Source organism: Ambystoma mexicanum, chromosome 2p, assembly GCF_040938575.1.
Source record: "Ambystoma mexicanum isolate Mex_15411 chromosome 2p, UKY_AmexF1_1, whole genome shotgun sequence".
NCBI lineage: Eukaryota > Metazoa > Chordata > Amphibia > Caudata > Ambystomatidae > Ambystoma > Ambystoma mexicanum.
This window is the reverse complement of record NC_090923.1, coordinates 1,114,984,653-1,115,000,548: the sequence shown is the minus strand read 5'-3', so window position 1 is coordinate 1,115,000,548 and position 15,896 is coordinate 1,114,984,653. Positions and strand designations below refer to the sequence as shown.

Sequence of the window (15,896 nt, the reverse complement as noted above, 5' to 3'; positions counted from 1 at the left end):
GGAAGTGGAGCCTCAACGCCTTATCGCTCTCCAGAGAGGTTAAGGCGCTACTTCCCCATGCAGCTAACGTTTAGCCACCTTTTCTTGGATCCAATGCCCAGAACACTGCTTTTTGCCCTATTCTAAGGCATACTCAAGATAGGCCCACCACGGGGTGAACCTCAGAAGAGCGTCCGGTGGTCCACTGCGCCCCGCTTTCAGCCATGCCAGGGGCACCAGTATGTTATAGGTCGTTATGATACCATTCCCTGGGGCCTTCAGGCATCCGCCCCTGGGGAGGAATTCATTCTTCTCTATTTCCTGGACCCCGGTATGTGCCGACGTCTTGGTCCTTGAATCCGCCACTGCCTGTCATCTTCCTTCCTTGTGTCTGAGCTTTGTTCATTTTCCTGATTGCCCAGAATCTCAGCAATGGAACACTTTATATCATTCTCCGTTCTTAGCCTCTCCCTCCATCCATTCAGTTTGAATGTAAGGGAGAATGGATAGCCCCATCTATAATGGACTCCTTGGTTCTTTTAGCCACTTGGTGAGGGACATGCACATCCGTCTCAGAGCGAGAGTTAAAGATGAGAGGTCCTGGAAGATCGTTACTCTTGTGGCATCAAGCGAGACCGGCCCGTACGTTTGGCTCTTTCAAAGATTCTTGCCTTGTCACCGTAGCTGCGAAACCGGACTAGGACGGATTTTGGTCCCCCTGCAGCTCCTCCTGACCTGTGTATTCTTTCAATCTTTGGTTCATCGACAGAGTCATCCTCAAATAAGAGCTTCATAATTTCATGGAGCGTCCTCTTCAGATCTTGTTCGGACTGTCCTTCTCTTTCTGGAATGCCAAAAAGTCTGAGGTTGTTCCGCCGTTCATGATTCTCTAAATCGTCCATTTTGAGACGGAATTCCTCTTCCCAAGATTCAATATCGTAATTCTCTGGTCCATTTGTGTCTCGAGGGTGCTAAGTGAGGTTTGGTTGTTTTCGACACCTTCTAGCCTCTCCTCAATTTTGTCGATTCTCTGTGTGATTCTGTCGACCTTCCCCCCAATGTCTGCTCTCATATTTTTGATTTCCTTGAGTAAAGCTGCTACATCTCCTTTGGTGGCTGCAGCATCAGCCCCTGAGGTCGCCATGGCGGATTTATGAGCGGATTCCGGATCAGTGCGGAGTGGAGTATATCTATATAGGGCCAGGTTTTGCCTTAATTCCATGCACTTCTCTATCAGCACTTGTGCGCAATTCCCTGCTCCTTAAGTATGCCTTTCCCCTCTCGTCAGATACGACTCATTAGAGGTTTTCTCTGCCGGTGTGATCATCACAGGTGGAGTGTCCAGTACTTCTTACCTAGAATACAACTCTCTTTTCCCTACCTTTTGTCCGGTCCAAGCCTTGGAGGAGGGCACACGCCCCGGAACTGGGGGTCCAACCCTCACACGGTCAGGTTTGTCATGAGGGCAGAAGTGTCAGCGATGAACTTTAATGGATTCACCAGTGTGGGTGTATGTGTGTTGAGGGAGAGAGTTACAGACTCAGGCCGAGAATCCTTGTCGAACCGAGTGGCCAGTTATGGACTTTGTATTGTCTCTACGCTCTCTGGGCGTTGGTCGCCGTCTAATCCAGCTGGGGTTTGCCCGAAACAACAAAGGAGGGCCCACGCCCCAAGGTTGGGAGCCCAGCCCTTCGTTGCTTCTCCACAGTTCGTGGAGGCTTGTTCTTGCTTTGTGGTGATTACCTTCAGTAGTGTGGTTCTACTATATCAGGGAGGGTTTGTGAGAGGTGGGTGATTGTAACGCCCGTAGTAAAAATCCTTAGTTCACCTATGCCCCTCTGGGTCAGAATGTGGCCCCTCTGGTGTCCTCTAGTCCGAGTGCTGGGCTACACCTGCGTGGAGACCTGTATCCCCTCTGCCCGACCCGCGCCAGAGCAGTTTGCTCAGTGCGCCGTTTCTCTTGGGGTGGAGTGGGCCTTCTGTTCGCCACGACTGGTTGCCTCGGATTGTGTGCTGCACTCTTCAGTAGGAGTAATACCGTCGGGGGGGGGGGCTGGGGTGTGTAGAGTCCACAATGCACCAGAGAATGTGCTTCTCTAGGAGTCTGTTATGATCACCTGGTCTCTGCGGGAACATTGGGGCACGGTTGCAGCCCTCCCTGGAACTGGCTTCCCTTGGTCAGGCTTCTTCCCCTGATCGTGTGTTGTGGACTGCGCTGGTTCTTTGCACTGCCCCTGCGAGAATATGAGAGGCCGTGAGAATGCTGTGATATGACTGTGGTCCCCCTCGAGCCTTCTTCCCAGAATGTGGTGAGCATGCACTGACCCATATAGTCTCACCTGTTTAATTATGATGGTGAGCTCTCCATCCTGCTTCTCACTGCAGGGGCGCTTTAAATAGACTGAATTTCTTCACTGGTCCATGTGCGTAGCAGCCCATACCGGCTGTGACTGAACCACTCCTGAGATAAGTATCCTTTCAATAATGATTATTGTCTGTATCCTTTTGTAATGTCTTTCCTTGATTATTGTCCATATCTTTAGTAATGTCTTTCATTCTCCCCAATAGGTGATATGAGGCCCAGCAGTGGTAGTTGCGGTGCAAGAGGTGAGCCCCAATGGAAGAAAAGGGTGTTCACGATGTCCCAATAGGTGGTAAGTTTGGTTTTAAGGTTAAGCGCAAGGATTGGTCTAAGCGCAACCTTAGCGTAATGTCTTTAGTGATTTTCTAACCTTGTTTTGTCTTTTTCTCTTGCAGGGATTGCCTGGCGATGTCAGACTGGACTGCTTTTATCCGAAGATCTGCTGGCGGGTGAAGGATGCCTGGATCCGCGATGATGCTGGCCGAAAGTGGACTCCCGAGGAAGTCTATGTCAGGGAGTCGGAATCAGGGAAGGATGCGCTCCAACTGCCGTTACTGCTGGAATCAGGTAAGGATGCGCTCCGACTGCGGTGCTGCTGGAATCAGGTAAGGAGGTGCTCTGACTGCGGTTACTGCTGGAATCAGGTAAGGATGTGCTCTGACTGAGGTTGCTGCTGGAATCAGGTAAGGATGCGCTACGATCGCGATTGCTGCTGGAATCAGGTATGGATGCGCTCCGACCACGGTTGCTGCTGGAATCAGGTAAGGATGCGCTTCAGGCGGCGGTGAGCGTTACGCTGCTATAAGCAGACTAACACGAAGCGCTTGCATGCAGGCGGGGCAGGCTTAAATAGCCTGGTCCCAGCCACGCCCCTTTGTTCTGACTCGTGGTCCCACCCTGCCACTCCTAGAGGATGCTGCATGTGCAGCCCAATGCACTCCTAAGGCCACGTTCAACCTGGAGGGGAAAAAATAGCACGTGCACCAGAATAAAAGTGCATTAATAAAAGCACGGGCAGAGCACACTTTCTCATGAGCCAAAGGCCAGGACTGGGACTGGATCCAACTGGACCCTTTATGTAGTGGAGCTTGTGCTTCTTGCCCTGTGGGCATGACAGCGTCAGACCCTGTGGGCACGGTATCCAAGGCCTACTTGCTTCATTCGAGGGAGGCCTCTATCCCTCAACACATAATGAGGTCCAGACCTCGTGTCCCTGGCGTGGTCCAAGCCTCTGGATGGTTGGTGAGGGAGACCCTCGGGTCATCACAATCCCACTGTTGCGCTGCCTGCAGGCCCCCCAAATCACCTCAATGCCGCTGCAGCTTCCGGGTGGACGTGGCACAGGTGAGGAGGGTCCCACACCACAGAGTTCCTATTGAGCGAGGACGGATGTTGCGTGGTTCACATGCTCCGGGCAGGAGCCTCTCAATCGAGGCAGGTAGGGGGGATGGTTTGTTAGTCCTCGGGTGTTTTTGGTTCCAGAATGCGTGATAAGTCACTGGTTATGGGTAATGGCTACCAAAGGTTAGGGCCGTCTCCCCTTACCTTAACGTATGCCTCGATGTGGACTTGCTTCTCCGTGTCTTGAAGGGGAGAGCCGGCCTCCCAACTTGGTGGAGGTCTGTCACTTCTCCCAGTTGGGGGCGGGTTCTCCTTGCCCAGGTGAGGTGCTTTGCTGCGCATAGTCGGGTTGGTTCAGCCACCAGTCTGCACAGACGACCTCCCTGGTGATCACACGTCTCCAGTGATGGGGACCTTCTCAGGCAGACACACCCGCATAGTGGCGTACAGAATGAGCCTTCTAACTTCTATCACCTCGTAATCCATATGCAGGGCTCTCACTCCTCATGTGGCTGGGCACTGTCTCCTTCGCCTAATCCTCCACATGGATCGTCCGTTGGACCTAACTGAGTACCAGATCCACGGCTAGTCCACACTAGCGCTGAAGGGGGTGGGGGGGGGTTGACAGTCCCTTTTCACCCCAGAGCAGGCTCATGAGGGCGGTGTGTCCCTTCCGCAGATGCCGCGCACCGCTCCACGTTGGATAACCACGCGATTCCTCTATTGGCTGGTTGCGCTTTCACTTTCGGTCTGTACTATAAAGAGGAATTCCTCAGTGTCCCTGGGGTGAATCTCCCCGCTCTTTTTCTCAGCACCTCTTGTAAGACAGTAGATCCGGGTGGCCAGTTCCTTGATTACCTTTAATAACAACTTTTTGAATAAAACTGTGGGATTGAATTAATTCTAAAACTAGTTGAGATAAATATCCTAAAACTACTGTTTGTTACACAAACACACTTGGTGTGCAGGGGACGCAGGTTTTCCACAGTCTGTGGACACTTGCTTCTCTTTTATTGTCATTACGCAGCCTAGTGCCAAGGCTGTTAACTTCTCCCCTGCACCCTCTTACATTTATAGAATATGTTAAATTGAATATTGCAGTGCATCTGTACACCGATTTTTGTATTCGTATCTAAGACTCCCTCAGGGACTTCCTGATTCTCTCTACTCTAGCCCTGTTTAGTGTTCAAATGGAATAGGGAGAGTGCCAGATAATTACTCTGTTTGATTCACCTAAATTGGTCACGCTCATTCTTACCTTCCTCCACATTCCCTACCTACTTCAACTTCCTTAACTCCTCCCCACCAGTCTGCTGTCCTTTGTGTATTCATTCCACCTATCATCCACCTCCACTCTTCGATGTTAATTCTTTTCTCCATCCTATTCTTAATCCTTCGGCTAAATTAATCTCCTTCTCCCACTATAACACTTCCCCACCACAAACTCCTCTTCACACACTACCCCTCTTCCTTCCCTACTGCTCCCTCCTCCCCCTACCTCTTTCCCCCTACTGCACTCCTCCCACACTACTACCACCCCCACTACTACACTCATTCTCCCGCTACTACACTCCTACTCCCCTGACACTCCAACTCCCACTGCTACATCCCTCACCCCATCTATACTCCATCTCCCACTACTACCCTCCTCCCACTCTTCTAGACAGTCATCCTCCTTTCACTCAGTACCAGTCTTCTCAAATTCACTCCTTACACTGTCCTTGTTGCACACATGCATTACAAACACACACACTCACACTACAGAGCATACACACACACACACTCACACTACAGAGCCACAAACACTCCTAGGACAATGCCTTGCCTGCTCCAAAAACTCTGCCACACCCACATTCCTCCTGCTGGTTCTAGGTCACCGTCCTCCCCCAGTTCACCCACACTTCATGTTTCCTGTCCCCTACTTATATATGACTCCCTTGCTGAGGATTGGTCAACTGTCCCTAACCAATCTGTCTGTACCCCCTCTTCCTGCGTATTTATGTGCAAGGAAAGGCTTCAAAGAGGGTCTTAGCCCCACCTACTTCTTCCATGCAGATATGGAACCCGGGAGATCTGATGGTGTAGTTCAACATTTGTTTTTTGGGTCTCTGGCTTCGGGCAAGTACAGCATCTTTTCTCCTTTTAATCCTTGGTGGCGTAGTGGCTTTGTTGTAGGACAGCGGGCAAGCTCTGCTGATCCCATTGACAAAATAGACGCTGGAGGCTGATGTGCTGCTTCCGTTTGACTCTAGCGCGGATGTTCTAGGCTTCAGTGCAGGTGAGGGTAGCGTCTCTCTCTCTCTCGTGGCTCCACTGTGATTAACAGAACTCTGCAGCGTGGGAGTTTTGGTTGTTCTGCAGGCAGCTCGAACATCCCTTGTTTCTTCTCCCGTCTCGGTAGACTTGGGACGTTCTTATTCATTTTATTATTTATAAAGCACCAAAGACGTCAAGCCAGGAGGCATCAGAGCACTAACAAGACAAAGACAAACATCAAAAAAACACATAGTATTCTAAAGGGTAATACGCAAAGGTTAAGAAAGAACTGAGAAAAAGCTCAGGCAAGGCTTGAGACAGAGTTATGCACAGAAGCAAGCTGGCACAGGTGGAGAGGAATTGGGGCGCCATCTATTGTCCCCCTCCATTTCATGAGTAAGAATTCCTCGGAAGGGCTGTGGATATTAAAAGATATTAAAAGATGCATTTCTGCCTTAAAGTTATCTTTAGAGAACACAGTAATAATACTAGAGCACCTTCGTGTGTGCCTGCTGTGCTGGGAGCTGTGTGGGTGGAAGCAGGAGGCAGTGCTATGTGTCGGTTGCTTCATATTGTTCATGGGTTTTCACTACTTATTTTATGGGTATATTTGCCTGTTTTTAGGGAGTAAACATGGCTCCCAGGCAGCTTATCTCTAGGGCTGTGTGTACCTGTGCTATTGACTGCTATGGTTGCATGGCTATTTTACCCACAAATGAACACCTGAGTACAATATGGATCTGTATATATAACTCACCATTGCATGCTGTCAGAGGCTGATGAAAAAGATGGATGCAGAATGCCAGTATGCCACACACCAACCCCTGAGTGGTCACAGGGTGCAACGTATAGATATTGCTACATGCCCAGCAATGCCTTCCCTACCCGATGGCAGGGAGTCTGTACAGCAAAACGATTGGGCCTATCTCAGCATGCGCTGACTTACCCAGTGCTGCCCCACAGCTTCATTGTCACACACTGCTACCCTCCAAAGAAGCAGAAGCACCGTGGTCTGGTGACTGCTTTGGCGCCGCCAGCAGAGAGCTACCCAGGAGGCCCCTTCGAAGCACGTATGGGCATGCTGGGCCCGATGGGATATCAGCAAAACCTGAAGCGGAGCAAATTAAAACACAGATCAATGAACGCCTTGTAGAATCGCAGGCTAAATCAATTTTAAAACAGTCACAGGGGACACAATGAAATGCTAAGGTGGCCAGTCTATACTCTGTGACAACAGGATACTTGGGTCTTCTCAGTGTCACTACACTATTACCTATTTATAGAGCAGAAACATGAGAGCTTCTATCACAAACACCGAACAACTGCAGTTAGAGCAACTCTTTTTTTAGAATGCATTATAAAAGTAGATAATGATTACTAAGCAAAAAAATGATCCAGGCGTGAAGGGTAAGAGACAAGTGGGAATATGATTTACATATACATTATTTGCAATTATTTACATCCCTGTGTCTTGGAGGGCAAGATTTTGGACTAGGAAGAATGATGTCATGGTAGGTGTCAGGTGCCTCCTCTATGGCTAGGATGTGCTTTTTAGGGGTGCTCTATAAGTCCCGGACGGTGGCAAAATGTCAATGTCAGAAGGCAGGAAGTTTGAAAGGTAGGGATCATGCAGTCAAAGAAGCAGAATAAAGCAGAGGAGATAGGGCACTGACATATTGAGCAGGATTTGGTATTGCATGGTGCAAGGTGTGAAGTAAAGAGACCAAGTTAGCAAGAAAGGGGGCAGACCACGAGCAGGTTTACCAACAAGGAAGGAGAACTTGAAGAGGGGTTGGTGATGCATGGAGAGCCATCCCACATCGAGGCAGTGAGCAGGTGTGCATAACGGCGCTTATGAGGTTGGGGATAGTGTGTTTAACAGAGTTCTGTTTTCTGCAGAGGGGGGAAGGAGGGAAGAGTATAGAGGAAGACCCAAGAGAATGCTAGAGCAACAGTCAAGTCGGCTAAAGAAAAGAGTGAAAGTTGAGGTTTTAGCAGAGTAGTAGGGTGAGGTGTGAACAGATCTTGTGTATGTTCAGTAGAGGTAAAACGTTGCTGAAACACATTAGTTCACCGTCAAAGAGGACCACAGGGTTCCAAACCTTGGGAGCTAGAGGACGTCAGTCTTAAAAGTGTTTAGCATCAGGCAGCGAAACACCATCTAGTGATGGATTGCAGCCGGACAACATGTCAGAGAGTAGCTCCAAGAAAACAGAAAGGAATTAGAAGATCTGTGTGTCATATGGAAATAAGTGGTAGGAGAAGCCAAAGCAAGAGATTAGTTTACCAAGTGTGTGTGAAGGAAAGTGAGCCAAGAATCGACACATGGGGAACACCCACTGGAAAAGGAGAAGAGGTGTCAGTGTTACATGAGATAGAACATTATTGAGGTATGGCTAGGGGTCGAGCCTAACAAGGGCTAATTCATGAAAGTCAATGCTGAAGGCGGTAAGTTTGAGGAATGGGTGTTCAATGGTATCAAAGGCAGAAGAGGTATCAAAGCGATAGAGGAAAACAGGAATTGAGGAGAGCTTGGAATGGTGGGCAGTGGTAAGGAGACCAAAGACTTCCATGTGTACCATTTCCATGGTCTGTCTGCTTCGGAACCCAGACTGGAGGGCGACAGATAGTAGTACAGTAAAACAATACACGTTCTAGGAATGAGTCAGCAGAGGGCTCACATTTACAATGGGTAGGACATGTGGGGAGGTTCCCTCTGTCGTCCTTGTGTAAGAAGGTGGTGTTGCCAAATGGGCTGTGTACCACCACCCACTATGCAATGTTGGATTTGGGGACAATGTGGGGAGGATTCCCTGGTCCACGCCACCGTCCCTAGACCATTTGGCAGGGGGGTTTGACACATTGGGACACCATATGCCTGAGTCCCTTTGAGATTAATCCAAACATAACTAGACTCCCCAATAATCTGTGGCCCCATTGTCCTCAGATCCTGCTCCTTAGAGTTGTCATGGGCCCCCATCTCCTGTGAGAAACAAAGGTAAAGGAGTGCATAGCATAAACGACCACCAATTATGTTTCCCAAGTGACACGGAAAGTGTTTCCACAAGAATTCTAGAATTAGAGAACCACTTGATGCATGTTAAACAGCATGACCCTGTATAATACAATAAAGAGTAAGATAACACGTCTTGTTTTACTTACATCCAACCCCCTTTACACAGGAACTCTATAAGGTTTTCCGGCATCACTAGTCCTGAAAAAATGGACCGTCTGCTATGATTGATTAAAAAATGTGTATAACAAATTTTTATTCAAATAATTCGAACTGAATTTAAACATAAAACACTACCCTCACCTAACACAGTGTACTAAACACTAAAAGACAGTTACTAAAACATGAAATACAATGTTCACTTATTTGCATGACACAAAAGATATCACATAACATAACACAAAAAAATCTCAATGTGTCTCTAAAACAACAACCATCCCAACATGTTTCTGTTCTTCACTGCCCAGTTCGGGCGAACATTCTTCAGGGGAAATTTTTTAAAAAAGCATCCACTAATCTCTTCAACACCGTGCTGAAAGGGTAGATTCAAACTTCTATACAGGCAAAGGAAGGAAAGAACCTCTGAGCCTTTAAATGGTGAAACTTCAAAGCGCGTCACAAGATGACAAATTCGCTGGTTTCTCGCCAAATGAGAGACCACTACTTCACAAAAGCGTCATAGTCCGCTAAAGTATCGCCACACCTTCACAGATGTAGGGATCAAGACTGTAACAAGCAAAACAGCAATCAACGTGTTTGCAAAGGAGAAATCCACACGGTCAAGCCGTAAAGTATCAATCTGTACACTCAGAGGGATTAAATCACTCTAATGGCAGCTTCCAAACGCACACAGCCAACACTGAATTCAGCATGACCCTGCATGGGTGCAGCCGAAGTGGGTGACTCCGCACCAGGAAACTTCCCTTCACTTCACTGTGGCACACTGCCATATGCAAAGCTGAACTACTGAACTCTGGCAAGCAAACCCACTCCAGACAGCTGGCAAAAGCACATCTAAGATGGCATCTCACATTAATAAGGGTGTGGGCCATGTACCCACTGGTGAGGAGGGATGATGGGAGCGGCAGAGAGCCTGGGAAGCAGAGCAATTCAACCAATCAGAGTTTCAGTACAATTAAAACTCGCACCTTCGTACTACTAGGCATGGGTGGTCCCCATGGACATGGGTCAGGTCCCTAAATAGCCTGTGGGCTAGTAGAGTGCAGGAGATTTTGGTAGGAGACAGAGCGCTGGAGAAAGTTGGTGGAAGCTAGAGGAGAAGAAGGAGATGGAGTAGCAACGCAAAGGCTGGGGGCGAGGTAGCCAGAAGTAAGGAGAAGAAAAGTGAGGTGGTGGTAAACTGGACCAGCAGAAGGAGGGAGGTAGCAGGAGGAAGAACTAAGTAAAGGAGGATTATTTTGCAGGGGTGGAGTAGCCTACAGTGATGGATGGAGGCAACATAAAACGGAAGGAAGTGGATAGCATTAAGGACGAAAATACCCAGGACAAGGCTAAAAACAAAGTAGGTTGACAGCACTGGAAGAGGATGAAAGGAGGAAGAGTGAGGAGGAGTTTGTAGGATGCACACTAAAAACCTGGGAAGCTACTAGAGGTGAGGAGGGGTGGAAGTACAAGCCCCTGGTGAAGTGACAAGGAGGTACAGGAGGAGGTCAAGGAGAGAGGCAGTGAATAGGAGAGAACAGAAGGCACGAGAGAGAAATCCTCAGGAAAGAGAATGTTGCAACTTAACAAGGAGGAGTAGATAAGGAAGGGGTGTCGAGGATTAGAGCTAGGACCCAAGCCACAAAGAGGAAAATATCAACTTACTCCTGCCTCGAAAAAATATGAGCTGGCCAGGCATCTGGTGAATGTTTTTGTCCCACCCAGACTGGACTTCTGCTACCACCCAGGACTAGTATGCTGCCACATGTGGGCCTGAAGAACTGGGATACTGGTTTCCCTAGGAGCAAACGATGAGAAGAAGACCCGACACAGCGAAAGAAACACAAAACATTGCGAGTGATGGAGCAGTGAGAAAATATACCAAGGAAGAGACATGGCAGCAAATACAAGGGGAGCAACATGGCCAAACAAACCAAACTTTGTTTTAGTATACAGGATTACTAAAATGATTGTTGGGACAACTGAGACAAAGTGGGACATGGAAAAATAAAGCAAAAGTAATACAATTGAACTCAATAGAGATAACTTCTCCTGGAAGGCTAGTTTGTTATCACCTATAAGACTCTTCCTCCAGTCTCTTAGTCCAGTTCTTTAACAAATGGTTTGAGGCATGTTCGGCAGCAATTGTAAGAACGGCAGACTTTCCAGAGGTTGCAATTCTCAGAAATAAAATGTCTTTCAAAGTGTCTCTCCATTCTGTCATTCACATTATCTCAGAGGAAGAACGAATCATCATGGTTTTAGATCTTCTGTCCGGTTCCTAGGGAAAAGCTGTTGTCCACTGTCATCATTGTCTCCTGGCAGTCACCATCAATGTAGGAAGTCCACCAAGTGTTTAGCCAGTGCCGCAACACAGCCCAAATTCCTGCCAGGATGGAGGCCGCCACTTGGGTTTCACAGATTGTGCAGCCAACCTTTGACCACAGGCCGGGAGTATCCAAGGCCCTGAAGGCGGTTCGCTGGGCACCTGACCTCCCTCTAGCACAAGGACGCTGGTCCAACAGAGTACCAGTACCAGTGGCGGCTGGTGAATTTTTAAACTGGAAGGCTTAAATATTTGTCCATGATATGACCGAGCGACCGTGCGTAGCGAGGGAGCCCACAAGACGCAAGGGGTTTTGGGGGGTTCTTCCACCGAGAATTTATTTTAATGATGGGTGAAAATGGTGCATTTTAGAGCACACTTTTTAGAAAAAATGGGTAAAAAGCCAAACAGTTTGCAATTGAGTTTTGAAGGGTAACTCATGAAAAAGATACAATAGATGCAACTTACCAACAGTGCACAGGATTATTTCTGCAACACATTTTCATGATGCATTTTCCCACAATATGTGCAGTATAACACATTTTCACACTGGCTGTGCCCATACATTTCCATGCTGAAAGCAACATCACACCCTATTATTCTCATATAAGAACATACTCAGATTTACTTTGTGCATAATGCCAGTAATGATACTATAAGAAAACATGTCCATGTTTGTTCTGCCAATATATGGCAGTATCCCCACGTAAGAACATACTCCAGTTGGCTTTACCATTAAAAATGCATGCCAAAGTATTAATGTCCAAACTGGCTGTACTAAAATGGCAGTCGAGCTACATAGTAACATTAGCCATTTTACTTTACCAACGGTGCCCAATACAAAATACCGTGCCACAATAGGAAAGGACTGAACTGGCAGCATTGAAAACACTTATGCTTGTTTTACCAAAGGTGCCTAATACAAAATGTCATTCCACAGTAAGAATAATAACACTGATCTTGTTTGCTTTATCAAATATGCCCAATACAAATGCCTCAGTAAGAAATGGCTAGAGTGGTTCCCTATAAAATGCCAGTCTTGCTTCATGATAACACTTACCATGCTTGCTTTACCAAAGATGCCCAATACAAAATGTCATACAGCAATAATAAATGGGTAGACTGGCTGCATTAAAATGCATGTCTAGCTACATCATAACACTTATCATGCTTGCTTTGTCAACCATGCTCAGTAAAACATGACATGCCTGCTCCATGGGGTGCCAGCGCCTTGCAATCATACATCATCACAATAATGATGAATGTGATTATTTGTGATTGTGAGGTAGTTGGGGGCACTGGAGTAAGGCATGTTTTTATTACTGGCCATCTATCATAGACTGCCAGTAGAAAAATGACATACCTCACCCCTGGGTCCAAAGCTCCCCACACATGCACACAACCAGTGTGGTTATGTGTGTATGCCAGGCACTGGGGGAGCAGGGGGGCAGGTATGGTATTTTTTTGCAAGACATCTATCATAGATGTCCAGTAAAGAAATACCATACCTGTCCCCTGCGCCTCACAGTACCAAACACATACACACACACAGTCTAAGTGATGATGTGTGTATGCAAGGCGCTGGTGGGCAAGGGGGGCAGGTATGTTATTTTTTTACTAGACATCTGTCCAGTAAAAAAATGCCACACCTGTCCCCTGGGCCTCAAAGCACCAAACAACCACACACAAAGTGATTATGTGTGTATGCAAGATACTGGGGTGGGGTCAGGGGAGGCAGGTATGGTATTTTTTTTTTAACATATCTTTTTTATTAAGGATTTCCAACAATATACAAACAAAACATAATAGGAATTGCGAAGGAAACAAAATGGGGTTGGAGGGGTCCTGGGGATGAGACAAGGCAGTTGTACACATATGTGTGGTTGCTCATTATTAGGGCGACTGGAAGTCTATAGTTTCTGCTGTGGTGCATGCAGGGCTAGGGCCGATTTGAGGTGCGGTTGTCTAGGTCCTTTCTCTGATCCAGAGATTCTGGTTCCTCTGGTGCTTTACTGGGGCACCAGTTCCACACATGTCTTTTAGTCGTATTTCACCAACCAGCGGAGGGAAGGAGATTGCTGAGTCGCACCCGGAACTTGTTCTGTGTAGTCTAGGAAAGGCACCCAGACATTTTAGAATTTGCTCCTGTTTCCGTTGTGGAAGGCTGTGATTTTCTCTGAGACTGCTATAGCCCAGGATTTTGTCCACCACACAGGAATAGCAAGGCCTTCGGGGTGTTTCCAGAGTTCGGCCATGGATATTTTGCTGCTGTGAGCAGGTGAGAGTATAGGTCCGCTAGACAACCAGTCATTGGAAATTGCCCTTTGCCCGTGCACCCCAGCAGGACTATCCCGGGTCCCATGGAATTGTGTTGCTTTCAGGCATGTCCAAAGGAGGTGAAACAAGGTGCCTGTGGTTGCGCAGCCTCTCCAGCATTGTGATGGGATTGTTGGGTTACTTTTATTTCGAATTTCTGGTGTCAAGTACCACCTTTAGCACACTTTAATAGCCCCTTCTTTATTTGTGATGCATTTTGAGCTTTGTGCATTCGTGTCCAGATTCGGCCCCATTCCTCCAGTTCCAGTTTTTTTCCCCATGTCCTTTTCCCATTTTTGCATGTAGTTTTCCTTTTTGCTGGGATCCGATTTGTCTAGGAGTTTGTATAGGGTTGATATCTTGCCTTTTGGGGCGCTTGCTGTTAGAGTGTGTTCTAGTGCTGTTATTTCTCTGCCCCCTTGTGTTTTTATGTTGCTGTGGGATAGCCAGTGCCTAAGCAGCGTGTGGCGGAACCGTTCTGTTTGTGGCACCGGGAATTTTGTTTTACATGCCTCAAATGTCAGCGTGCTACGGTTGGTGAAGAAGTCTGCTATCTGTTTTAAGCCGCCTTCTCTCCTCTTGTCAAATCCATTCGTTAGTATACCCGGCGAGAAGTCAGGTTTATACCAGATTGGGGACAGGGGCCCCACAGAGCTTTTTCAGCCCCATCTGCGAGCTGCCTTTCTCCAGCTTTCTACAGTGTTTCTGGTGGCCGCTAGTGGGCCAGAGTTGGCGGGATCCCGGGGCCTTGTGATATGTGGGAGTGAAGCTGGAGAGAAGTTGTTCCAGCCCTCCTCCATCTTCTTCCAGCGAGGTTGGTTTCTGGTCGATTGCCATGCGAAAGCCTGTGAGAGCTGTGCTGAAAGGCAGCATCAGGCGATGTCTGGAACTCCCATGCCACCCAAGCCTGTTCCCCGGAGCATTATTTGTTTAGCTATTTGTGACCCACCCCCCACCCCCAGACATATTCCAAGATTTTAGTTTGCAACTTCTGCAGGTCCTTTTTGGGGATGGCTGTGTGGAGAGCCAGACAGTGATAGAGTTGTCTTGGAACCAGGTTCATCTTACACTTCCTGTGTGTGCCAGCGTTCCAGGTCGCTGCGCAATTCTTTAAATAGTGGGGGAAAATGTATGCAGAATGTATTCTCAATTTTATTTGGACTCTGGACTTCTAGATAGCTGAAGTGGGATTTAGTCCATGGTATAGGGTGTTTGGTCGCTAGTGTCTCCCTAAGCTTCCATGGGATATTGATGCCTAGTGCTGTTGATTTTGCATAGTTAACTTTCAACCCTGATTCTGCTTCATTGGTCCAAAGGTTCTTTGCTTCTGACTTAGCATGTATATACGGTTGCCTTTTGTGATTGTATTTGAGTCCCCCATGATGAGCCGCTGTTCAGTGTGGTCTCTGCTCTCCGACCCACCCTTCTAACTCCCTCTGCCCCAACTTCCCGCCCTCCCCCCCCACCCCATGTGAAACAGGTTGTCAGGACCAGCCCTTGACCAACGGGGTAACCGGCCGGGCCCTCGCAACTGATCTTCCTAGAGGCAACACAGCCTCCTGCAAATGTGGATAAAGCTCAATGTTTGCGTCCTGCGTCAAGTCCCTGATCCGCCTAGTGTTTGGCACAGGTATTTCCTTTGGGCTCCTCCGTTTTGTGAGGAGGCTTGTTGATTGGCCCCCAAAGCTTTCTTGATGGTTGGTTATCAGGTATGTGGGTTAAAAGCGCTGGGTTTGATGGGGCTCTAGTTTCGCCGTTTTAGGATCTGGGCACCCTTTTTAGTCTTTGTTGTTTCGGTTATTTTTGGGTTTAGGCCCCTTGATCCTACATCATCGATCTACTCTGATCCAGGATTTCACGGAATCTCTCTGCATTCCTCCATAGCAGGTTGTTTCCTTTTCAGTGTTGTCCTCATCCTCCTCCGGGTTTAGGAATCTCTCGGCCTCCTTCGGGGTGCGGATTAGCCATGGCTTGCCCTCCCAGGAGAAGTTCAAGGCAGTAGGGAACCCCCATCAGTATGTGACTTTCCTTTCCCAAAGACATTCAGTAATTGGCTTTAGGGGTTTCCACTTCATAAGTGTGGTCGCCGCCAAATCTTGCTATAGGGATATGGAGGCGTCCCTGAAGTGGATGCCTGTTGA

At 47.9% G+C, this 15,896-nt stretch overlaps 1 protein-coding gene across 2 annotated transcripts in view; it reads right to left on the bottom strand.

Moving 5' to 3' along the window:
• LOC138567171 (early endosome antigen 1-like) overlaps positions 1-15,896 on the bottom strand; it is a 1,584,277-nt gene that overhangs the window by 96,325 nt on the left and 1,472,056 nt on the right. For both annotated transcript variants that reach the window (XM_069645141.1, XM_069645140.1), the window contains one exon: positions 6,885-7,046. In XM_069645141.1, the coding sequence (XP_069501242.1) occupies positions 6,910-7,046 (137 nt within the window). In that variant the 3' untranslated portion in view covers positions 6,885-6,909. The remainder of the gene's footprint in view (positions 1-6,884; positions 7,047-15,896) is intronic.